Source organism: Anopheles moucheti, chromosome X, assembly GCF_943734755.1.
Source record: "Anopheles moucheti chromosome X, idAnoMoucSN_F20_07, whole genome shotgun sequence".
In the NCBI taxonomy this organism is placed as follows: Eukaryota; Metazoa; Arthropoda; class Insecta; order Diptera; family Culicidae; genus Anopheles; species Anopheles moucheti.
In genome coordinates, this window is record NC_069142.1 from 7,024,571 (window position 1) to 7,050,315 (window position 25,745).

At 44.1% G+C, this 25,745-nt stretch overlaps 1 protein-coding gene across 2 annotated transcripts; it reads left to right on the plus strand.

Moving 5' to 3' along the window:
* Positions 1–561: 561 nt before the first annotated feature.
* On the plus strand, positions 562–25,220 carry LOC128307344 (ephrin type-B receptor 1). 2 transcript variants are annotated; one of them, XM_053045130.1, is made up of 11 exons: positions 562–1,514; positions 12,376–12,455; positions 16,697–18,021; positions 18,105–18,379; positions 18,471–18,542; positions 18,757–18,861; positions 20,265–20,312; positions 21,852–21,980; positions 22,054–22,520; positions 22,843–23,589; positions 23,675–25,220. In XM_053045130.1, the coding sequence occupies exons 1-11, from the start codon at positions 1,439–1,441 to the stop codon at positions 23,777–23,779; spliced, it is 3,429 nt and encodes a 1,142-aa protein (XP_052901090.1). In that variant the 5' UTR covers positions 562–1,438; the 3' UTR covers positions 23,780–25,220. The 2 variants fall into 2 exon arrangements, with proteins under 2 accessions (XP_052901090.1, XP_052901088.1); XM_053045128.1 differs by lacking the exon at positions 20,265–20,312 and having other exon boundaries at positions 21,807–21,980.
* The last annotated feature ends 525 nt before the right edge of the window (positions 25,221–25,745 follow it).

Sequence of the window (25,745 nt, forward strand, 5' to 3'; positions counted from 1 at the left end):
TATGTCTCTTCCCATTCCCTTTATAGGAGTTACGGCGTTAAAATTTTGCAAAAATCAGAGATAAACACAGCAAGTTGATAGCGGTACACCTCCTGGTGAATAATTGCGATCCTGCAGCAACGAATCTTCCAACCCGTGCCGTATAGACGCACCCTGAAGAAACTCCCGGCAGAACGCTATCACTTTCCCCCGTCCAGTGCAAATCAGCAGCCGGTGGGTTAGGCGCGTGCGCACACTAATCGCTGACCCCCACCATATACGCACCGGGTGTGTGTGTGTGTGCACCTTGTTTCCACAATCAAACTACCAAACGTCCGCGATCAATCGAGCCTCTCAGCCCGTGTGTCAGTCGATCAACAACGGTGTTTGGGCCACGCTGTGCACCGCCACCGTGCCCCGGGTGTTCACGTGTGCTGCTGCTGTGTGACCGCAAAAATGCGTTTGTAGTTGGTTTTGTTTCGTGTACGCCCATTGTCGATCCGGTTTTTGCGTGCGTGTGCCGTCTCCAGGTTGTGGTGTCCGATTGCAGCAAACAGCTACGGTCGTTTTCCTGTTGTGGCGATGGCCACTCGGGAAGTGGTCACGAAGCGGTAGGCTGACCAAGTGCCCGTGCGTGTTGGTGTTCTATTGTGTGTGTGTGTGTGTCAGTGTGTGGGGGTGGTTGTGTTGTGAATCATGGCACCGGTAGCATCATCAGCAGCAGCATCATTGCCACGATTATTACTGCACCGTTGTGGCTGGATCGGTCCTGCCAGTGCGTTCGTTGCACCGTGTCACAGTAAGACCTTGCGACTGGCCGCTTCCATCCACGCCTGAATTCCCGTGCATGTTGCGTGCAAGCAAGCGTCTCTTTGTACACCATCCTGTCGCGTGTGTGAAGAGGTATCGGTGAAGTGCATCGTAAATGAGTGTGTGTGCGTGTATGTGTGTACGCGGTGTGGTATGACGGTTCACGGCAGGAAATCCATACCATACTAAACCCGCCCTGCTCGTCCTTCCCCCAAAACCCCACCAACCCGAGTTCCAGGACCAAAGGCCAACCAGTCGGCGACAAGGGTGGTTTTGCATCAATCAAACTTTCGAAACGCTTCTCACGTAATTATCCAACGGGAGGAAGAAATAATAATCAAAAAGAAAAAAAAGGACAATCTCCTCCCTGTGTTCGAGAGCATACAGCCAAACGGCAATAGAATAGAACAGTTCGATGTGTGTGTTGTAGGGGGTTGTGTGTCTGTGTGATCTGTGAGACAGGATAACCTTGACAAAAAGGATATTTCTAGCAATATAATACCAGCGAAGAATAATCGCCAATACGGGCTATTTAGATATTCGGAAAAAAGGTAAAATACAAGAATTGCACGGAAGACAAGGATACGACAAGTAAAACCCGATCCAGCGGCTGGGTACATACCCATCCGTGCGGACGATCCACACGAATATGGAGAGGTTTCTGTCGCTGCTACTACTGTGCTACGTACTGTACCAGAAGTTCGATGGCGTCGTCAGTGATCAGGGTAAGTAGAACACCTACGATGTGACATTAATAATTGTTGAAGTTTAAATTTTTAGTGACCCCCTAAGCTTCTTGGATCCTGCTTTAACTCATCGCTTCGGAAACGATTATGCGTCTTAATGCCTTGCATTTGGAATAGATACTCCATCGATGTTCTTGGGATTCCTATTGCTAGCAGTCCCGGCTTGTTGGGATTTGTGGGTCTTATTGAAGTCTTCTTCGCATAACAACTCCAGAACTGTTCAGAGTCAAATGAATCCAACTCTAGGACATTCTGTAGTCCTATTAATCTAACTCCGGTACATTCCGGAGTTGATTCTGGGTGAACTTCAAATAATAAACGGCTGGATTTGATTCCGAATTATACGCTGAATTAATTTTCAATTCGACTCCGCATACAATTCCGCATTCGATGCCAGATTCGGCTGTTGAGTCGATTAGGTCGCATTGGCTTTTCAACCTCAGACTTGTAGTAGGTTTCTCGTCCGATTTTTAGCCCACAAAAAGTAACTGAAACTGTAGAACGGCGGTGTGTTACCTTTGTTACGCCGTTCTACAGCATATTTGCCGGTTCAGAGATGGATATTGAATTCCTTTTCACCATCCGCAGCAGTGTAAACCGATCTGTTTTGCACATTCTAACGATCACCTTTTACTGCCATTTCTATCATCCCATACCCAAGATCAGGTCGAATGCATCTTTATAAAAGTCCACAAACGACCCGGCCGGTTCGGACCATTTTCCACGGTTCGGTTGAGTTTGTTTTTTTTTTGTTGCGTTATTTGACTGCTATTACCAACCGCACCGCTGCGGGTCTAACTGTGGCGACAATGAACATGGAATCGGCTTTCATACGGTGTCAGTTCACCACCAATAGGTCTTCCTCCACGTGCCACGAGTGTTTGGAGCCCTGGATCAACAGCCAACCCTTACATATTTTATGTCCCGATCGTTTTGTCGCGGTTCGATGATTACGGCACGGAGGATCTTCTTTCCTTGCTTTGCGGCAGTTTTATGGGGAAGGTATGTAAAGCAAAACTCTGCATATGCAAATTGCAGAGATTTCCAGCATATTTTTTTTTGTTGAGAAAGGAAACAAGGCTCTTTGTCGTTCCATTCATATTGTCCGCTACGCGAGTCGAGGAGTGTCATATTTTTGGATCAGTTTTATGACCACTTTGCTGTCACAATATGTTTAAAAAATCACAAACATTTACTTCAATATGATAGGCATCATGTAGAAAGTTGGATATTATGGCGCGCAGATGTTTTTTTTAACGTCTATATGTTTATTAGGTGCGTGGGTGGTGATATTCATTTGTCGACCACTGGTTAACGACCATTTCGAATGGATCGGTTTGAAGGATTCCTTCTCAGCAGGCGTTTTTGTCCAATAGAACCCAAAATCACGTCCCTTACCCGTTTCATCTTTTTCCAGGTTTTCCTCTTCAACACGAATACATGTGTGTGTGTGTGTGTTCATATTTCGCTATTTGACTCGCACGGACATATAATGTCCTTTGCGTGTGTGAACCTTTCATTTGCCGATCTCGTCAGCCAATTGTCACCGGGGCGAAGCAATGCCGGTGTGCGGTGGTGTTGGTACCAGCACAACAATGAAGTCATCGGATCTTGTCCCCGTGCCCGGCAGGAGATCGTAAAATCGAAACCCCCGTACCGGAAAGCAGATATGCTGCATAATGCTGCACATATATGAGCCGCACAAATCGTGCTTGCGCGTCCTTTTCTTGTGTGTTCCATTTTATGTGCCACTATTGTTGAGGGTGAAAGAATGCAGCATTGTGTTTTACTTTTCGGGGGAAGTTGTTGCACATGTTCTACGACCTATTCGGTGCTTTCTAGCTGTCCGTAAACCGTGATGGCCTTTTTAGAATTAATGTCTTATTGAGTAGGAAAAATTTGGTTTTGCAGTGTGACCATATTCGCTTGACACGTTTATTGGGTTGTTGGTTTCATTTCTGTTTAAGTGTGTCAACTAACTGTTGTAGGAAAAGCATCTGACTATTAGAGAAAAGGCAAGAAATGGTTTTACCATAGGCATCTGGACAGCAGATCCACAAAGATTGTAATATTACCAGATGTTATAACAATGGCGGCACATGATATCAGAAACGCTCAGCGATTGCATGTTGCGAATTGTTGGAGTTTCCATGGTCTAGACGAGCATAACTCCCGTCTGCTGGAACACTGGAACACTCTCTAGGATGTTCTTGTGATATCAACTGCTTCCATTGTGTTAATTGCTGGCGATTTTATGATATCATCTGAATTATTATATTATTTCTTCAAATGAATGTGAATTGTATATTGGAATAGTCACTAATTATGAGTTAACACTAACAATACGGCCTGGTAATCTCTTTCGAATAAAAAAATGATGAAAAATTGTTTAATTATTGAGCGAGAGGATAAAAATTAAGGTATATAAGCGTACGCCAAGATCTGAATGTGTTGTCAATTATAGATATCTAGCTCTGAATTGCATAATGAATGTCCGGTTGGCATGATCTTAAACAATCAAAAGCGTCTTTAAGTCAAAACAATGAAAGGCCTAAGGAATTTCCATGTTGCGTACAAATTTATCACCCAAAAGAGGGCGGATATTTGTTTCCGAGCGGATACGGCGAGTGTCCTCCCCCTCTCCGGAGGAAAAATGCTGTAAACAGATTCTGAGCTCTGCTTTTCTTTTCTTCTCTCATTTTCGGGTGCGTTTTTTGGTTGTTTTTTTTTTTTTTAATGTTCTGTGCAGAGAGCACTCCTATGCGTGAGCTCCTGAGGTGTTTTTGTTTTTCTTGATTCCGTTCTTCCACTCTCAGGTTAATCTTTTACGTTCTGGTGTCTGGTTGCGTTTGAAGGCGTGTGTGTTGTGTGGGTGGCATCGAACCAATTTCCAGGATGAATGGAATGATGGTGATGATGCGGGGAACAGACTGCGGGATGCGCCCGAACGTGCAGGAATGATTATTTTTGGGATTTTCGTTCCGAGGCACGTACCTAGGCACATATGGTGCCAAGGGGCGCTCCCTCGCATTGGCCCCTGGATCTCTCAAACCCCGCGAAAGGGTTGCGTTTTTTGTCGTTTGGTGTTTGTAGAGGAAACATTTATTGTACACATCTCCTTTATTTTAGTTCGTTCAATGTGTGTTATTATTACGTACACGCGCGGAACTCTGGAGGTAAAGGAAAAGCGTGATATCTCAGAAACCCGCCACCGTTATTTCGATGCCCACCCCCTTCCCCTAGGAGCATCCCATCGGAGACGACTAAAATGGGATGAAATATTTAAAACCTCCCTCCAGTAAAAGCCAACCAGATGGAAAACGCGATACAGACGATACAGGCGATGCACACACCCGAGCAACGTGTACACGCCGGAGACTAAAATTACAAATTTAATATTTCACATCGCTGCTCGCAGCCGGCACCACTGTGTGTGTCCAGCTGCAAATGGAGAGCAGTATATTTGCACACTCCCAAGTGCGCGCGAGGAGGAGGGATTGTGTGGGATTTTGTTGGTGTACTACTGTGTTTTTTTTTATCCACGAGCTTCTTCTATTCTGTTGTTTGAAGAATTTTGATCTATTTCCATAAAAAGAAGAGAAAAAAGAGTTTAGTTTGATAGTTTTATGTGCTACCGCATGCTTTTAGATGATTTTCCAATATTTGCTTATCGATGTTATGATTTTTTAAAATTTTTGTATTGGCCTTTAACTAGCCTGTAACTTAGCTGTAACTTATGTGCTTGGTTTGGGCAATACGGGAACAATTTTCGTCCCTTTGTTTTGTTGGATGAAAAACATTTTCATCCCTTTGTCCCCCAGTTTGACGTTCGGGAGTTGAAGTGTGCCTGTTGGGTGCCCCTCAATTGGTCGTGTGAGACCGGATGGAAAGCATATCCCTGGCGGCACAATTGTACGAATAGGCTAGCTGTCAAACCGATCAGCCTATGCTTCCCGTATGTAGATATGTGCGTGGTCGCGAGCGTGTGTATCACCCAGCTCGTCATCGTATCATTGGCTTGTGTGGCTTTGTTCCTTGCGTTGTTTGGCTACAGGTTTCACTCTACGTTCGTGCCAAGTAGTTGCAGTTTGTGAAAAGTTTATCAAAGAGAACAGAACAACTGACCAAAGATTGTGCAAGGAATATACACCTTCAAGTAAGTACTTATTACATACATTAGTTGGAACTGTTGAAAAAGTCACAGTTTCTATTAAACATGCACCATAACTATATTTCCAGATGGCACAGAAGGGAGCTACACTGCAGGAACCAGCAGCAACCGCAGGAAGACGATATCTACACACGGACAAACATCGAGGACGAGGACAATGCAATACTGGAAGTACATGATCATTCCGGTGGGCATCATCATCATCATCATCCTGCGTTCGTCATGATAGGATGTTCCGAACGTGTGTTCCAGTTTCGGTCAGAATGCCTGACTAAAACTATTTAAAAGATTGTGCGGTAATGTATTGTAATATAAAAACATTGTAGTGAAATAAAAATTGTAAACAAAAAAAAAAGGATAAAAAATTATTTTTATTACTATTTAATAACCTTGAGAAATAATAATCATTATGAACCTTGGGGGAAGCATCCGAGCTGTCAATCTGAATTGTACGGATAGATCTTCTTCTTCGTACCCCTAATCGTACAATTGCAATTGCTCTAACCGGTGCGCTATCAGTACAATTGTGCTGCCAGGGATATAGCCCACTTGCAGTTGCATTGATATTAACCTCAAAAATCCCTTCCGTCGTCCAACTGGTCAGTGACCTTAATGCTCTCATTAGTACTGGAAGGGTATGCTTCCAAGAGCTGTAAAAAGAGCTAAACAACAACATAAAAAGAACTCTAAGTAGAGTTTTCATAGGTTTCTTTCGCCATCATTCGCCATTTCCACCATGGCAGTACGTGTGTCCTCTAGAAGGGATAATTTTTTGGTAGATTCTGAAACGATGTAAAGTAATGGGGAAAAGGTTCGTTCAACTCGCCCAACTTCGTCATCAGCGCTGGGGAAAGTGTCCCAAAAAAAAAAGGGAGAAAGAAAAGAAATGCTTCCATACATCCACAGCCCCCCCCCCCCCAAATTCCCTCATCCTCCCGCATATCCTTATCCTCCCTCACTCACACATATTTAGTATATGCTGGTTTACTGTGAAAGGCGGCACCGTTCATCCGCGCCCTACCCGCCGCCCAACCCCCCACCTGGTCTGTGATGCTATTAAATCAAAGGACAATGCGAAACATCATCATGCTTGCGCTGGATATTTTTACTTTTATTTTCACCCTCTCGTGCAGCATTCACCCCCCTGGCGACGACGGGGTAAAGAAGGGAAGGGGGAAGGGAGGGAAGGAATCATTTTCCATCCTGTTGAGATCGAATCGGAGCAGTGGTTGAAACGCAAGGCACACACAGCATGCCAACTAATCAGTGCTTGGGTGCTCCTTGCAAAGCAAAAAAAAAAATGGAAAGTTCATCGCAACTTGAACTTTTGCTGGGTTGTTGTTTCTGGGTATTTTTGCGCAAAAAGGGGTAGATTAGCTTGCTGTGCTTTTTTTTATTTTCACATTCCAGCGATATGTTGTTGTTTGTGAACGGTGTAAAAACTGCTCCCATTCGCATGTTACCTTCAACGACTTCTCTTTCTAACGACAAATTTACACACGACCCCCCCCCCCAAAGTCAGTGAAAGTGATGCAGTCGGTGGAGACATTTAACCCCGTATTCTAGCCTCTTCGAAGAGAGAGTATGGTAGAGGGGTGGTTGGAAGGGGGAGAGTGGAGGGGGTATGGTAGCAGCACTCAACTGCTTGTTGCATTATGCTGCCCAGGCACGAAAGAAGCATTTAAGTAGCTATTGTTGGTGGGTATATGTGGCAAAAGAGGAATAAATGGGGGTCGGGGAGGGGAAGGGGGCTAAGGGTGCAGAAGGAGATTTGAGACGTACTCGTGATGGTGTCCCAAAATATGTTGGGGTCGTCGAACACAGCAGCGGGGTGAATGAAACTGCGTTTCTGCACCAAAAAACTTATCCTCCCCATCATTACCACCCTCCATCCCATCGTAATGGGGGTGGGGGTGCGGGGGGTGGGGGGGGGATGAATTCGGATCCTTTTTACTTTGGCTGGCTGCTTTTTTTTCCACTTGTGCACTCTCAGCATTAGACCTCATTGAGATTCGGTAGCTTTTAGCAGTCGACAAAGCATTTTCACTTGCTCTCCACCTTGTTCAATATGCACAGCCAGCGAGAGGAGTAAAGGGGGTTGAGAAAATGGCAGTGTTGAAGAAATTCCCTGCACATCAAGTGCTTATATTGTTGAGGTATTTTATCCTTCAGTTTATACAATCTAAATTGCGATTTTTTAAAAACGTTATGAAAACTGTCATAATGTCAAATAGTGTGGCTTCTCTTTATTTTATGCATTGATTTCATTAGTTTATGTTCATTTCATTTAAAAGGATCGTCTCTTTCACACACACAGTCACCGTAAATATGTCAAAACGAAAAGCAAAACGAGAAGCGTTACGTCGTAAATGTAACGCAAATATATGTTTTTACAATTAAAACGTAACGCAGCGTAACGTGTTTAATTTATGCATGTTTTAACGGTGTTGAAAGTTGGCGGTAAAAGTTAAGTGAAACAATATATTCACATTAAACATATTATCCTGTATTACCTGTGTGAAGTAAACAGAAACATTCTTTATGGTTTGTTTTCCTCGATTGCAAAGAACGAAGCGTTACATAGCGTTACACTCAAGCAGTCGAAACTGTCATTTAGGTTGTTTTTATCCAAAACCATTAAAGAATTAAGGTCCGATGAACTTCGTTTTCGACACAAGACAGTTGATGTTCGGCGCGCTGACGAAAAATGATTTGATGCAATAAAAACAAACCCAAAAACCAAAAAAAAACGGTATTCAAGGGAAAACATATTTCTGGGAAATGTACGCCTCACCTATATGCTTTTTAGTTTTCCTGGCTTTCCTTTTCTATCCCGAGCGCAACAAAACAAGAAAATAAAACATGTCTGCTGTTGGCCACAGCAGCTATACCGGGCGGCACCAGCACTAGTGTTGGTGGGGTGGTTTGCCTCCATAACAGCGATTACACCCTCGACGGTAGCAAGAAAAGCAAAGAAAAGCGCATCCCCTTTCACTACTCTCCCCCTGTCTACCCCCTCCCCCCCCCCCCCCCCCCCCCACTTAACCCCCAGTTACCACGTCTGCGTTATGTTGTGGGAGGCAAGTAGTTGTCCTTGTTGAGTGTCGTCTTCGTCTCCGTCGAACGGGGGGGTGTCTGCCCTTGGGTGTCTCGGCATGCCTTTTCGGACTATGTTTCACCCACTTCGCGGCTATTCTAGGGTGGAGGGTAAAACTCCACCGTAAGAGGATGATTACCGTCGATTCATCGACATTTTCTCGACATTTGTTATTCAATTCGGATTAAGATTGTGTAGCCGTCCGGGGGGATTGCTTTCCCACAGAAAGCAGAAGGTTTCGCAGCCACAAGAGGTTAGGCATCTTGCAGGTATTGCTGCAAAGTAATTGTTTATAATAAATTCCACGATAATTCCATGGAAATTCTGGGTACAGTTGAATTCGCAAGAAAATATTCGTCCAATGCTTCACGACAGTGGTGCAAATGTGCCGAAAACTTTACCGTCCACCTAATGGTTATGGATGCACAGGTACAGCGTCAGGTGTTCTTAGGACGTGTGCGGGTGTTGGGGGTGCTCCAAAAGCATCCTTGCTCTCCTTCTGCCTTTCGCAGTTTCGCTGAGAAAAGGGTAAAGGGACTCTCAGTTTTATTTTTTGCTTCTTGTGTAATAATTATTTTCTTGAGCGCCCCCCCCCCCCCCCCCCCACCCCACCCTGATGGGGATACAAACGTTGGGAAAAGGAAAAGGCAAAAAAAACGAGCACGAGCCGGCAACATTATTTTCACATATTTAGCAAGATACAGCAACACACCCCGGCAGCTCTCATCAATTCTTTCTGCTTCTCCGGAACCGTGTTTTCTTTTTTGGTTTTCCGCACCCTCCCTCTGTGAGGGGTGGATTGAGGAAGGGAGGATGGATGGGGGGTATTGTAGAGGGTAAGAGGGTGGCTTTAGTTTTCCTTTTTATCCTGGTTTTGGGTTTTTTTTTCTTCAAAGAATTTTTAATTCGTTTGACTGACTTGCAATGAAAGGAATGAGATGAGCGCCCAGTTAAAGCATCGATGGGGGTGCGTGGAAAACAGGGAACGTGGCGCGTGGAACCGAGAAGATGTTGCAAAAGTATCTAAAAATTGAGGTGGAAAACTCGTCCACCCCCCGTCCCTTCTCTCCCCTTTTTTTTGTACCCCATTCTGCCTTGTGGTTGATGCATGTGTGTGTGTTGTTGGGAAAATCGACCACCCCCCGGGGGTGGTTGTGTTTTGCGGAAAACCATAAGTGTGGGGATGGGCGGAAGGTAAGAAAAGGACATCTCGCCAACAGCTTTGCGGGTGGGGGAAGGTTAAGATGGTTCGAAAAAAAAAAGAAAACAAAATAACAAGTTGCATTTTTCGTGATTTTTCCCAGCAAATTGTCCCGAATTGTGTACTTGTCAAGTGCGCCCCCGGTTACTCCCCCCCCCCCCCCTCCCCCCTTGGGCCTGTACTGGGGGTATATGTACACCCACTTGTTTGGTTCATCAACAGCAACCAGCCACTCCCGTGTGTGTGTGTGTGTGTGAGAGAGAGAGAGAGGGAGAGAACAAGAATGAGATACTGCTGTGTTTGGTGAGGTCAACGAACGAACGCATCCGAACCGCGGCGTCGCACCAATTCCATTTTCCACCGTGATAATAAGGGGGTTGGTGGTGGAGTTGGGTGGGTAAGGGTTAGGGATATGGAAAGGTAGTAAAGGTCTTTCTGCTCCATCAGGCGGCCTGGGTGTGTGTGTGTTTATGTCTGTACTTGAAAATTCGCACGCTTCCTCCCATTTTTTTGTTCACGGCAGAAATGGTGTTGTGTACAGGGTGACACATATTTATGGGTACCGTACCGGGCAACAATCAGAACCCCTTTCACTGTTTGCCGTGAGGCAGCAGACATTTTATAGATTTTTTTTCTCCCATTTGTTTCACTTTGCTATTGTTTTTTTTTCCTGTATCGCGTTTTGCAGATTTTAGGACTGATTTTAGGATAGCTTTTCCCGGTGTGCTTTAAGTGTTTTCCATCAGTTTTGCTTGAATTGCAGTTTGAATATTGTATTTGATATTATTGTTATTAATTTTATTATTTCATTATTTAACTGTTATGTTGTGGATAGCAATTCTAATATGTTAGATATAATTATTCAGGATTCGCTGAATATTAAGTGAAATGAACATTGACCGTACACATTTCATTAGTATCTTTGTTATAAAACCTGCTAAAAATGTGCTCTTTAAATATTAATTAGGAAACGTCAACAACTAAAGAAATACTTGTTGCATAGCAATAGCATACATTCAGGCGCATATTCCTTGCGTTGGTTTTATTATTAATTGTAGTATTTATTGCATTATTATTATAATTGTGGTTCAGATGCAATAAAAAGAAGTTTGTTTTTGTCGGATTTGTTTTTCTCATTGCGTTTGGGTATTGGGTATTTTTTTGTCCTTTGCTGTCCTCCTTTCTGCACCCTTTTTCGCCCCTTCCGTTGTCGTTCTCGTCTGCTCAAGGGGCTGAAAACAGTGCGCCTCAGCTAACGAGCAAAAACGTTTGCCTGTACGGCGGACGGTACGGTGCGTTCCAAAGTGCAAAGAAGGAAGTCCTCTACCGTTGGCCACCCATTGAACACACCAACAAGCACATACCATACATCGGGGCCGCAATGATACTGACCTGGGCCGTGTTTTGAGTGCGTCAGACCCGGACGGCCTGGATCGAGGCGGGAGCGTATTCACGCCGGGAACTGAATTAAAATAACGCATCATCGAATGTCGCATCATCATTAGCGGGCACGAAAAGAAGAATAAGAAGAAAGCTGGTAAAGGCAACGGAAACCGTGCCATTAACAAAACAAAATAAAGCGAAGGTAAAACTCCAAACAAAGAGCACACACACGGGCGCACTATGGACGGCCTCGGTGACACACGAGTGTCTGGTGCCGCGCGTACCGGAGAACGGAAATTGTACGTGCGCGCCCTCTATGTAGCCGGACCGCGTGTTATGTGTAATTGGAAAGTGTGTGCAACCGAGCTCTGCATCCGACGCAGTTGACGATGATGCATCCTCCATCCAAAACCACCACCCCCCACGCTTTTTGGTCTCAGTTGATGGTGTGCCGCGAGAGCGGGCTTTTGATAAATTATCTAAATGACCCGCATAGACACACAGACACTAAAAAGGTACTGCTTGGTCGTCGTTCCTCCTTCTGTCGAGTGTGGACCGTGTATCCTGACGGTCGGGACATCTATCACAGCACCGGCGCTCTTGTGTGTGCATTTGCTAGATTTGCTCAATGTTAAACTGGCGAACCGTAATAAAAGACCCGTTCGACTTCTCCTCCGATCGTTGATTGACTCGCTTATGTTCCCGTGGAGGTGCGGGCGCAAAAACATGGAACGTCCGCACTGTAGACATTAACGTACCGAGCTCCCCCCCGGTGTAAATGCTTTAAAACTTTAACAACACCGCCACAGGACAGATATCTCTCAAATATTAACGTCGAACAAACGATTATACGAATGACTTGATTTTATGAACATTATATCCCACAAGTGTTCTCTTAAAAAAGAGCACAAAGACAAAACAAAACAAAAATGAACGTCGAAAATAATGGTTTTATTTAACATTTTTCTTACTCTCTTTCTTGTTGCAGTTGTATTGTTGGACACCACGAAGGAGGCGACGCTGGAGTGGACCCGATATCCTTATGGACCGCAGGCACAAACGCCCGGGGTGAGTACTTCATTCGTTTGGAGCGTCCACGCCAAAACACAAAACGGCGAGCTCGAGTAACAAGAATTAGTATAAAAGGAGCAGCAATTTTTGAGATGTTGGCAGAATGTTTTGGCAAATCAACGTGTAAAGTGCTCCGATACGAATACGGTGATGAAAGAAGTGATCCACACTTCAAGCTAATTCGAAATCCAGAGATCCAAGAGATCCAAGAGATCCAGTTGAATGTCATATAGTTCCATACTTGTCCAAGAGATCTCAGAATGAGAACTCCGGATTCAGAATCAAATAGAGAGTTTTGTTACCATATGTACAGAATATGGTACCAAAATTATCTATTTGATTCTGAATCGGGAGTTCTGATTCTGAGATCTTTCGGATTTGACGTCCACGTCCACGATTTGATAGTCCACGTAGATGCCAACTCTGAGTCTCTCGGAGGATGCTCTTTAGGTTGTGAGGTTGAAGAGGAGACTCATAATTGTACTCTGGCAATTCGACTTAGATATCCTCATGGGTATCTGACTAAAATCTTCATCTTCTCTCGAATGTCCGGTGTTACAAACAGCGTACTTGGAAAACTAAGAAAAATATCTTCCGATGTATCTTGGTAGATGATGTGATAGATGAAGATTCCAAAAACAACCCATCAATCAGGTATCCATTACTTGTAGGGTATTGGAGATAACATTAGAATTTGAAAGTAACATCAGAATGCAAAGTTTTATCTCCTTTTTTGGACATCAATTCGGTTACTTATCTCTTGCGAGTGTTACCTGCTGTCTTCTAGATGTAGAAGTATCTAGCAAAATAGCACTCCATGGCTCATATAACGCTGTTTTATTTACACGGATGATCGTTCCGGGTGCTCTAAGATGGAACTAAAAACTGGAAACTTTCTTATGCAAATTAGTGGCAGGGAATTATTCTCCGGAATGATGATGGCCTCCCGGACTCCAAGTCATCGTTAGTCATCTTCGCGGCGCTGTCTGTCATATCGATCAATAGACCGACCGTGTTGGACGCTGCTGCTAAATCTTTAAATTGGTAGCATAATTTAAATATCCGTTTTATTTTCCGTACCCCAAAAGCATTGCCCGGGTTTAAATCGTAAAACACACTGGCACTGGAGGTATGCAAATTTTTGGTTAAAAAAAATGGCGGTAAGCACAGTGCGTGTGTGTGTCCTACCGTGAAGAAATGCTTCAACTCAATTAATGCCATCCAACCATCATTTAGGATTATGAGGCAAACGAGAAGTTTGTGTTTTTTTTATATTCTATCGTTCGCGCTCTTTCCTTTATGAACCACGTCACCAGCATCAATGTTCCAATCTTGCTGAGGATGAGGGAGATCCCCGCTCGGGTGTTTAGTGGCACGCGAGATCAAGAAATGAAATGCAATCGGTAGTGCAATAAAGGCAAACAAAGAAGATGTCTCTTTCATTCTTCATATTTTTGTTCGGTTTTTTTTGGTCCTTCCATGGCGGATGTTTTTTTTTCAACCCCGGCAGGTACGACTGTTAACACTGCCGATCATCGGTACCGGTACCGTATGCAGATGGGGAAACATTCCCCAAAATCCACAATTCCACGGTACCGCCTCCCAAATGCGAGGATGTGCTCACTGGCGGGATCTTAAAAATGGACAACGGGTTGAGATACGGTGCCCCTAGATATTCTCTTCGCCGCGCCGCAGATGAGCTATCTGCCGAATAATTTGACTTTAAAGTTCATCCGCCTTACCGCCGCGCGCCGTACGATCAGCCTTTTCTCGTCCATAAAAAGTCAAATTAGAAGCAATAAAATATTGGTATAAAGCCCCCAAACCAACCTGTATCGTGGTGGCCAAATAATGCTGGTGCCGTGTCCCTAGCAGCAGTGCGCTAGACGAAAGGCACAGACCTCCCCAATCGGTGCACACGCACTTTGGAAGCGCACTGGTTTTTTTTTCGGAAGCGAACACTAACCAAGGCATAAGCCAGAAACGGTTATAATGGAAAGACGATAAAGACGAACGACACAGCGTTGCGCATCTTAGCGTTGTTGGTGTTGTTGTTTTTTTTTCCTTTCTTAAAGACATCATTAGCTTACAGGCGGGGTGGCGACTTAATTTGAACCCTAGGCGCTATCCGGTGGAATTTGGCGAGAAAGAAAGGAGTTGGTTCTCCATGTAGACCGACACACACACACACATGATAACGTGGTAGGAGAAGATCAGCCCCAACAGGTGCATGCGCGTTTTGTGCGGCATGCTCCCTAAACCAAATGAAAAGAAAAGAAAAAGAAAACCAACTCCCGGGTGGGTTCAGTTTTATAGCCCACACTCAGCGTCAGAGAGAGGTGGACTGTGGTGTACCCACTCCACTTTGGGGCGGGCGGGATCGATCGGAATGATGGGTAGCCGAACGGCCGGTAATGGGACACTCTGGGCAAAAACCTGTTTCGCGGCTCAGAGGAACCAACACCAGCGTTGGCTGGTGGATTTTTTTTTCCTGCTGTCTTCTCTTCCAACGTAAAGCGGAGAGTTCGAGCCATCCGTTTGGAAATCGAAACATTAAAGCTGTGGCGTGACAACAAAATAAAAAAAGAACTGTGCGTCCGGTGCTCTAATCGCTGGTCGTCGATCAAAATGGAGCAAGAGCCAGAAGAAGAAGTCAGATATCAATTTAATTGAGCATGCCGCGTGTATGCGAATAGGGAGGGAGGGTTTAGGTTCAGATGCGATAGATTTCGTACAATCACAAGAAGTATCTTTGGGGATCTTTAGGTACCTCTTGGGGGAAAGATGTCTAAATTCGAATTGAAACCCCTTTCGCACTCAGTTGGGATAAATTTTTAGTTTAACTTTTTAGAAATCTCCCAATTTTGTTCAAAGAATGTTCTAACTTCAATTTGATCTCTCTTGAATTTATGTTTCACAAATCCTGGACATTGCAGAGATAGAGATATAGTGGAGATATTCATGAACTTCAAACTCCGATATCCGAATTTTGTTCAAAGAATGTTCTAACTTCAATTTAATCTCTCTTGAATTTATGTTTCACAAATCCTGGACATTGCAGAGATAGAGATATAGTGGAGATATTCATGAACTTCAAACTCCGATATCCGAATTTTGTTCAAAGAATGTTCTAACTTCAATTTAATCTCTCTTGAATTTATGTTTCACAAATCCTGGACATTGCAGAGATAGAGATATAGTGGAGATATTCATGAACTTCAAACTCCGATATCCGAATTTTGTTCAAAGAATGTTCTAACTTCAATTTAATCTCTCTTGAATTTATGTTTCACAAATCCTGGACATTGCAGAGATAGAGATATAGTGGAGATATTCATGAACTTCAAACTCCGATATCCGAATTTTGTTCAAAGAATGTTCTAACTTCAATTTAATCTCTCTTGAATGTATGTTTCACAAATCCTGGACATTGCAGAGATAGAGATATAGTGGAGATATTCATGAACTTCAAACTCCGATATCCGAATTTTGTTCAAAGAATGTTCTAACTTCAATTTAATCTCTCTTGAATTTATGTTTCACAAATCCTGGACATTGCAGAGATAGAGATATAGTGGAGATATTCATGAACTTCAAACTGCGATATCCGAATTTTGTTCAAAGAATGTTCTAACTTCAATTTAATCTCTCTTGAATATATGTTTAACAAATCCTGGACATTGCAGAGATAGAGATATAGTGGAGATATTCACGAACTTCAAACTCCGATATCCGCAAATCCGTTATTCCGCTTGAGTTATTGGAAGTTAATGCGGAATAGTTAGAATGTTTTAAAATACACTCCCGCTTCAATTCTTGAGAATGAGATTTGAGAGTTCTCGGATCTGAATGAGAAAATAGTGGTACAGAGTCATTAGAATTTTATGACGAATAATCACAGTTTCTTGCATCCCGAGAGTCCCGCAGGGGGAGCATTCGGGTTTTTTATTATTTAAACGGTTAGAAACAATAGTATGCGTGTTGCGTAGGCTAGTAGAATATTTCCCCCCTCGTGAGTGGAGCTGTAAAATATGGTTTGCTAACGATGATAGGACAATAGATCCAATTAGGAAGTCCGACATTGCGTGACATCTTGGCGCGTTGAGAGAAATTAATTAAGACACACCCATGCTATCCGGAAAGCGCGTTGGAAATAATGATTCTTCCCAGCTCTCCATCAATGCTTTATCTTAACTCTAATGGCTGTTTTTGTTTTCAATTTATTTTCTAAAACGCAGTGGGTCGAGGAGTCGTTTACCAACTTCGTAAAGGGTATCAACTGGCGCAGCTACGTGGTGTGCGATGTGGCGTACAACAACGTGAACAACTGGCTGTGGTCACCGTTCATCGACCGCGGACCGGCGAACCGGCTGTACATCGAGATCCACTTTACCATCCGCGACTGTTCGCTGTTTCCCGGCAATGCGCTCTCGTGCAAGGAAACGTTCAGCTTGCTGTTTTACGAGTTCGATGCAGCGACCCGGGAACCGCCACCGTGGCAGCCGGAAAGCTACAAGCTGATCGGGCGCATTGCCGCCGGCGAGGGTCGGTTCAACCAGAACTCGGACGTGGACATCAACGTGGAGGTGAAGAGTATCGCCGTGACGAAGAAGGGCGTGTACTTTGCGTTCCGGGATCAGGGCGCCTGCATCAGTGTGCTGGCGGTGAAGGTGTACTACATCACCTGTCCGGCGGTGACGGTTAACTTTGCGCACTTCAACGAAACCCCAACCGGGCGCGAAGTGACGATCATCGAGCAGCAGATGGGCGTGTGCGTGGAGAACGCGGAAGCGTACGAAACGCCGACCTACCTGTGCAAGGGGGACGGCAAGTGGACCATTCTGACCGGCGGATGCCGGTGCAAGGTCGGGTACGAACCGGACGCCGAAAAGCAGACGTGTAACGTGTGCCCTGTCGGGAAGTTCCGGTCGGCGGAGGTGCGCACCTGCACAATCTGTCCGCTAAACTCGAAAACGAACAAGGTCGGGTCACCGTTCTGTCCGTGTCTGAGCGGTCACTATCGGCATCCGCGGGATGGCAAGCATATGCCTTGCTACAAACCGCCCGGCCCACCGACCAACCTGACGCTGCTGTTTATTGATCAAACAAGCGCCATCCTGTCGTGGAATGCGCCGCAACGGGCGGCGGACGAACAGCTCGACAGCAAGTTCCGGAGCGATATCGTGTTCCGGGTACGGTGTGCCGCCTGCACCTCCAACGTGGTGTTCAATCCGTCAAGCGAAACGTTCAACGATACGAAGCTGACGCTGACTAACCTCGAACCGGTTACGACGTACACGGTGCAGGTCCACTCCCAGCACGGCGTGTCCTACCCGATCGTAGCCCCGGACGGGTTACACGGTGCTGGTGGGTACGAGAACGGTAGCACGGCGCCGGGTGCTGCCGGTGGCGGATACCACCAAACCGAACCACCCATGGTGATGGTAAATGCGCGTGCCGGCGGTTCCGGTTCCTCTTCCGATCTGGACGACATTAAGACGGAGTACGCCGAAATTACGTTCACAACCGAATCGGCCATCCTCAGCACGGTGTTCAATGTGAAGTAAGTGGAAGCCTATGCCTATCTGTAATGACCGTTTGATGTAATGTTTTCTTGTGTTTCCTTTCTCACCCTTGCATGCACAGAGTGGTACAGATAACGAACAAGGATGTCGATCTGGTGTGGGATAAACCGATCCACAGCGATTCACCGATCGAGTACTACGAGGTACGGTGGTTCCCCAAGTCGGAGGTGGACGCGATGAATAAGTCGGTGCTGAGCACCAAGGAATCGAAGGTGCACATTGGCGACCTGCTCGAAAACACGGAGTACGGATTCCAGGTGCGCTGCAAAACGCTCAACGGATGGGGCACCTTCAGCAACATCGTATACGCTCAAACGCATCAGAGCGTCAGTCCGGGTATGTGTGGCGGCGTACTGCCATATGAAGGCGTTCACATCAATAAGCTTCTAATTGTTTGCGATTTTTCCCCCCTTTTATACGTGCCCAGTGTACGATGATTCGTTCCAGATGCGTATTGTGGCCGGTACTACAGTGACCGTAGTGTTCATACTGGTGCTGGGTATGTTTAGCTCGCATTCTTTTAGGTTCCCCCGCGCCAGACACAATCTACAAATTTAGATAAAATGTGTTTTTTTTTTGTTAATTTAAAACACTATTTAACTTTTTAAAAAATACCTTCAAGGGAAGATTGCAGGACGTCTAGCCGGGGGGACTTAAAAGAAATCTCCATCTTATTTGTACTAACTGCTGTTGGTTTTTGATTATCATTTTAGTGATCGTTATCACGGTAGTATTTCTGCGCTCGAAGAACCACGATGAGATTGACAAGAAAACAAACAATCATCTGCCATTGCCGTTGGATTACGCGAGCAACGAAGGTATTTTATATTTGTTCGTGTTTTTTTTTCAAGCCCTTTCCTTCCTAAAAGTATCCAACAAAAGAACAGAAGGAGATGCCCTTTTCCGTTTCCCTACATTTTACTCCTCTCGCGGTTCCCTCCTGACAAGGAAAAGTGCATTCGTATAGCTGTGTGTGTGTTTTTGTGTACTGCATGAAGCGCTCTAATGCATAGGATATAGAGGGTTCACGTTGCCCGGATCGCGGATACTCTCATTCTAGCAAGAAAACAGTAACGAGAGAGACGTTGTCCGAAACGGATTATAGAAAACATTACATTCCGTGCCATTAAAATTCCTCACTACTTATAGAGTGTCCTGATAAACCGACCCTGAAGATTATTCCTCAAGAGTGCGTGTATGTGATTTCGTGTGATGTGATCTCGTCTGGTGGCTAGCCATACATAATCGGTTAAACAATTTCACGCATAAAACAGGGGAAACAACTTTACACACTTACTTACAACGATTAAGCAAATGTGTTTAACCTTCCTTTTTGTCATACATTACATTATTCTCTTTTCTTTTTTCTGCTCTGCTTCTCCCCATTGTTGCGATTTGGCTACGACAAAAAAACAAACAAACAAACAAACAAACAAAACAAAATTATTGCGAAACCAACCCCTGAACCATACCTTTCTGCAAAACTGAATTCAAAAGGACTCGTAGTAACATATAGTAAGTGTTAAAGTTAGGCGCATAACATTGTGCGCCCCCCGTTTCTCAAGCCTGTCGTGTTGTTTCTGCTTCAAAAATCGTAGTACATTTGATGGCTCTTGTTTTTGCGCTTTAACGTTATGTGGCTGTGGTTCCGTTCGTATGGTTGTCGCGTTACACAGTTTGAAGTGTTAGTTTTGTTTTATTTTGTTCGTTCTATTCCGTACGTATCACTATGAACTGCTCTCGAATACACTTTATCGTACGTAGGATAGGATTTGTTTTAGTCTGCTGAGTTTTAAACATCTATTATGATTAAACGAAATTGCTTCGCCAAGACTTCAGAAAGAGGAACACATGTTGTTGTTCTTTTTTAAATGTATTGTTCAATTTCTTTTTCAACTTTCTAAAAATTGTATTGTGTGTGTTTTATGCTATTTTTCTATTTTTTTTTATAAATGTTTTCCTACCTATCTTTGTCTCTTTACTCTCTCTATGTTTTGTTTTCATTTTTATATATTTCGTTTGTGTGCTCGTGTATGTGTGTGCGTGTTTGTTTTGCCTACTGATTGTATAACCACTGTCACACGATTGTCATGTCCTTGCTGTCGATTTGTTTGTGCTACCTTTAAATGTGTTATCCTCCCTACTGTACTCGTTTTTAATTATGCTATTTATTTATGTTTCCTACACCACGTGCGCGCTTTTCAACAACTCTTGCTCATAGTACACGCAATGGACACGACCCCGATAGTGAAAACGATGAAGAGCAATGGTAAATTTTGACGCCTATTTTTTGTTCCTACACCGTTTCATTTTAACACACCTTTTGCAATCTAATTGGAGGCGTATGGTCCTAATTATCGCGTGTTATCTACTGTTACCCTTTTTTTTAACCGTATTTGAAATCAATAAATCAGAATCGGGTTACTTTAGCTAAATTAACATTCATCTCAATATATGCAAATCTAAGGTTGCTAAATCGTACATCAATCCCCATGGCCGGTGAAAAGGCTCGCTTTCTTCATAGGTTCGCCATTTCGCTCACACTGCATTGTGCTTCTGTTTGTGCTAATAACACGTTTTCAAAATAGTAATTAACAATTTGTATAGGGAGTTCCATGATTTTTTTTTACCAGATTTTTCATTGTTGCTTTCAAGTTCCTTCCAACACAAAGTACCGTTGCCAAAATTTAAAAAAATGTAAACAAATTAAGTTGCAACATTTTCTTGAAGTTTCGATGATTGTTTAAACTTCACCAACAATAAATACCGTAAGCTTTATTAGCCTAACTGGTAGGTAATAAGCAAAAGAAAAATCTAAATATCAGACCATCCGTTCCGTTTACTGTGTGATAAAGGATGGCTAATAAAATCATGAAAGTTTTTTTTTTTAAATAAAATCTAGAATGACCCTGTAATAATGTTCTCCTCCTGCAATGTAGCTAAAATTAAAAATCTAAAAGAGTGCATTTAACCCCCTAACCAACCTCGTTCCATCAAAGACTTCCCGTAACCCCCTTCCAATAGAGAGAGAGAGAAAAAAAATAGCTAAAAACAAAAAAAAAAACCGAAAAGAAAACCGCTTTGTAACTAATTTGCTTTCTTTATTTTTCTTTTTTTCTTTTCTTTTCTCCTATATTTTTTGGCTGTGTGTGGCTTCGTATAATTTCAACAACAAAAAAAAAAAAAATATCCAAAATTATGCCTGCTACGTTTGCGCATAAATCGCTTGCATAAATTCTTCTTATAACAATACTACGCATATGTCTCGAAATTGACTAATTTTTTGCTACAAATAAACCAATCGCATGTTTTGTTACACGCTGTTTCGCTAATTTGTTTCGTGATTTTTGAAATGATGAAACAATTCACCCAAATCTAAACGACACTGTGGTTTGGTGTTGCGAAATATGTTTGGTTGTGCGCTGTTTGTTTCCTACTTCTTTTACTATCTTTGCTTACATTTTGTTTTTAACTCTTACGCTGTAAACGCTTATTGCTTTATTGCCATTCATTTTGTGTTTGTGTATGCTGGGCCGCACGGTGAATTGTAAAATGTTTATTTTGTATTTGCTTTTTCTGTTCTGCTTTCTTGGCTTTCCGTACCGTTGCGTTCTTGTGGTGATACACACTGGCTGCTTAACTGGCTGTATTGTTTGTTGTTGTTGGCTGGGTGTGTGGTTTGCTTTGCCTCCGCTATCACTTGTGTACCGGTTGCTTTGCATCATTTCCGTGTAAATTTGTGCCGGAAACAAAATAACTAAAGGTGGTTCATACGGATATTACCGTCAACGTCGTAATAATTTTACAGTGACCACACCGTTGTTCGGTACCAGCCGGAGCTATGTCGATCCGCACACGTACGAGGATCCGAACCAAGCGATACGCGAGTTTGCCCGGGAGATCGACGCGAGCTACATCACTATCGAGGCCATTATCGGTGAGTATGGATGGCTGAATAATACGTCATTAATTTACTCATTACGGCCCGCTGTTTTGTTTGGTTTTTGCAGGTGGCGGTGAGTTTGGTGATGTGTGCCGCGGCCGGTTGAAGGTACCGCCGAACTTTGTGCAGGAGATAGACGTGGCCATCAAAACGCTCAAGCCGGGCTCGTCGGAAAAGGCGCGCTGTGACTTCCTCACCGAGGCCTCCATCATGGGGCAGTTCGAGCATCCGAACGTGATCTTCCTGCAGGGTGTGGTAACACGCTCGAACCCGGTTATGATCATTACCGAGTACATGGAGAACGGCAGCCTCGACACGTTCCTGCGCGCGAACGATGGCAAATTTCAGACGATTCAGCTGATCGGCATGCTGCGCGGTATCGCTGCCGGTATGACCTATCTGAGCGACATGAACTATGTCCATCGGGATCTGGCCGCACGGAACGTGCTGGTCAATTCGTTGCTGGTGTGCAAGATCGCCGACTTTGGACTGTCGCGTGAAATTGAGAACGCGAGTGACGCGTATACGACACGGGTATGTATCGGAGCAGGGGGAGGAATGATATGAATCTAGAGCCTGTCAGAAAATGCAAGAAATCACAAATAATCACTATTTCTAACAGAAAAAAAATGAAGCCTCAAAGATTCCTTAAGATTCACAGAGTTATCTTCAGTTCTTCGTTATCTTGTGTTTGCTAGACTTTGGTTATGTCTTCCATATAAAAGGTTTTGTTTCAGAAGCTAATTCATGCATCTTTTTTGATTTATGAATCTTCATAATAGGGATTCAAATAGTAATTCAATTAGATTCGCCCAACGTATTAGTTTCTATTATTTATTTATGTAATTTCTTTCAGGGAGGTAAAATACCAGTCCGCTGGACGGCACCGGAAGCGATAGCGTTCCGTAAGTTTACCTCCGCGTCGGACGTGTGGTCGTACGGTGTGGTACTATGGGAGGTGATGTCGTTCGGCGAGCGGCCGTACTGGAACTGGTCGAACCAGGACGTGATCAAAAGTATCGAGAAGGGCTACCGGTTGCCGGCGCCCATGGACTGCCCGGAGGCGCTTTACCAGCTGATGCTCGACTGCTGGCAGAAGCAGCGTACGCATCGGCCCACCTTTGCCAGCATCACGCAAACGCTCGACAATCTGGCGCGGCAACCACAGGTACTGTTGACGACGCGCAACTCGCCGGATAATCCGGTCGCGCGCATGGGCGCCGCCGGCGTACCGGATGACCTCACGCAAGAGATGCTAGCTGCGGCGGCAGCCGGTGGTGGTGGTGTGGTGGGCGTGCTGGGCGGTAGTTCGCAACAGCAGCAGCAACAGCAGCAGCAGCAGCAGCAGCGGGCCGCCACGTTGATGATGGGCGGTGGTAGCGGTACTACCGAGCGCGTGCTTAATAATGGTAGCAGTATCACGAACGTGCCCGGTTCGATGGGTACGCTAGGGTCGACGGTTGGTGGGCTAAGCAATACCGGCACAATGTCCGGCTCGGGCAATCCGGGCATCTTTATCAGCACCGATCTGTGGCTGGAGGGCATCAAGATGTCGCGCTATTCCCAGCATTTTAAGGAGGCCGGTCTCGTTACAGCACAGCAGGTAGGTGGTACGGTGTTAGGCAAATTTCGTTTCGGAATTGCGTTTGCGTGACGGGCACTAATGGATGGATTTGTTTACTCCGCAGCTTTCGCGGCTAACAGCTCAACAGCTTTCCGATATGGGCATCACGCTGGTAGGCCACCAGAAGAAAATACTCCATCAGGCGCGACAGATCGATACCATCATTTAAGGCGCGTCAACAGTTTTTGTTTTTCAAGATCATTCCGTAAACACGCTAACACTTGGCACCAAGAAACGCGATCCGGTTAAAGGCATTTTACCCCAATGCTGGACGCGGGTTCAATGCGCAAACTTTGGTAAATCTCCTCCTGGAATAGGACGCTAGATAGTTAGCTAGGTGTTTCCACAACCGGTTCATAACCAACTTCCAAATCAAAACGGATTTTTTAACCAGTGTATTGTCCACAGCCAGGGGTAGAATTTACGAGCAATGTGTATGATTTCAAATACTCACTACAGTTATAATGTTTAATTCCATAATCCATTCGAAGCACAGACCGCATCACGCATTTACATTACAGGCTGTTCTATTTTTGATAGGAACTTTTATTTTGCAACGAATTTTGTGTAGTTCACGATCAGTTTAGGGAAGGTCACATGCCACCACACCGATTTCACTACAGTTGAGATTGTTTCGGTTTAGTATATCGGGAAATTAGTTCCGCCTGCAAACCTCCAGCGAACGCTGACCCATAAACTCAGAATACTCAGTGTGTGTGTGTGTGTTCAGTGAAACAAACGAAACCAACTACTCGCTTCAACTGCTAGAAGAACGCGAAACCCCGTCCACTAACCAAGGCAAAAACAAACAATTCCTCCCCCAGTGTGTGGGATGCGTGTTTATACGGGGGTCACTATTCTCACACGCGACAGTTCCCCGTCTCTGCTAGCACCTGCATTTATTTACCTATTCCTGTGCCAGGACGGATTTCGGCTTAGTTTCGTAAAATCGAGCATTTTGCGTATACATACATACAATCCTGAACGTGTTTGTAGATTTACGCGCAGTAGAACAATAGCTCGATACAGGTTAAGTTATGTGTGTTTTTTTTGTTTTATTAAGTAGAGAAGAAAATGTTCTCCCTTATTTTTGTATGCGCTCTTAATTGCGTTACTTAAGCGTTGGCATTTTTTATACGTCTATATACATTTTAGCTGGTATCGAGAAGTCCTTTTGAAGAAGAAGAAAAAAAAACTTCGGACAGAGACTGACACACGGACTGAAGTGGAATGGAATGATGTGAACTATATTTTATAGCCAGGGAAAAAGGTAGTAGTTTTTAGTGGCAACAAGTAATAGAATGATAAAAAGAAATAACAGACATGGATGAATGTATGTGAGGTGTGAAAGACAGGATAAGCGGATGATATCAAAAGGCGTGCACAGAGTCAGAAGTGCAGTATCGAATGGTCAGAGAAAGGCGATAGGTGGTTGCATCAACAATGTGATTTTTATACTCGGTAGTTATTAGGTAGTCGGCTTTTTATTTCGATGTAGTTTTTTTTTATTGTTTATTTTAAATGTTAGTTTCGTAAGCCTCCCCAATGCTGCTGCTCCGGTTGCAAAACCGTACATGGATCATCCAAGATAATACATTCGTCCCTCCTGATTCGGTTTGGTTCTATTTTGTATACCCTTGCTCTCTTGTTCGCTTGCGCGTTTAGTCAAAATTATTGGAATTGGATAAGAATGGACTGTGGAATCTAAAAGTAATGTCTATTTAATTAAAGATAGCGCGTTAATAAGATACAAACCAACAGAATTAGATAAAGCAAAGTGGCACCGTTTTGTCAACTTTACAAATCGAATTAAACATTTTCGGTTTTCCATCCACCATCTACTTACGAAGGTGGAATAGCCAAACATGCGTACGTGTTGGAAGCAAATGAGTGCGGCAATAACCAGTGCAACATCAGCAAGCGATCGGGAGTTAGCAACAAAGTTTAATCATCCTTCTTCCCCATTACGCATTTCGTTGTGTATAGAGCATATAATTTAATTTTTTTAACATGTATTTTTTCTAAACGTATTTTAAATATAATTTCAACGATCCACCAAGGGAAGTAATGCCCGGAAGGGGGTGGTACATTAACCGTGCGCATCTCAATTACACATTCACAACTACCAGAACCGA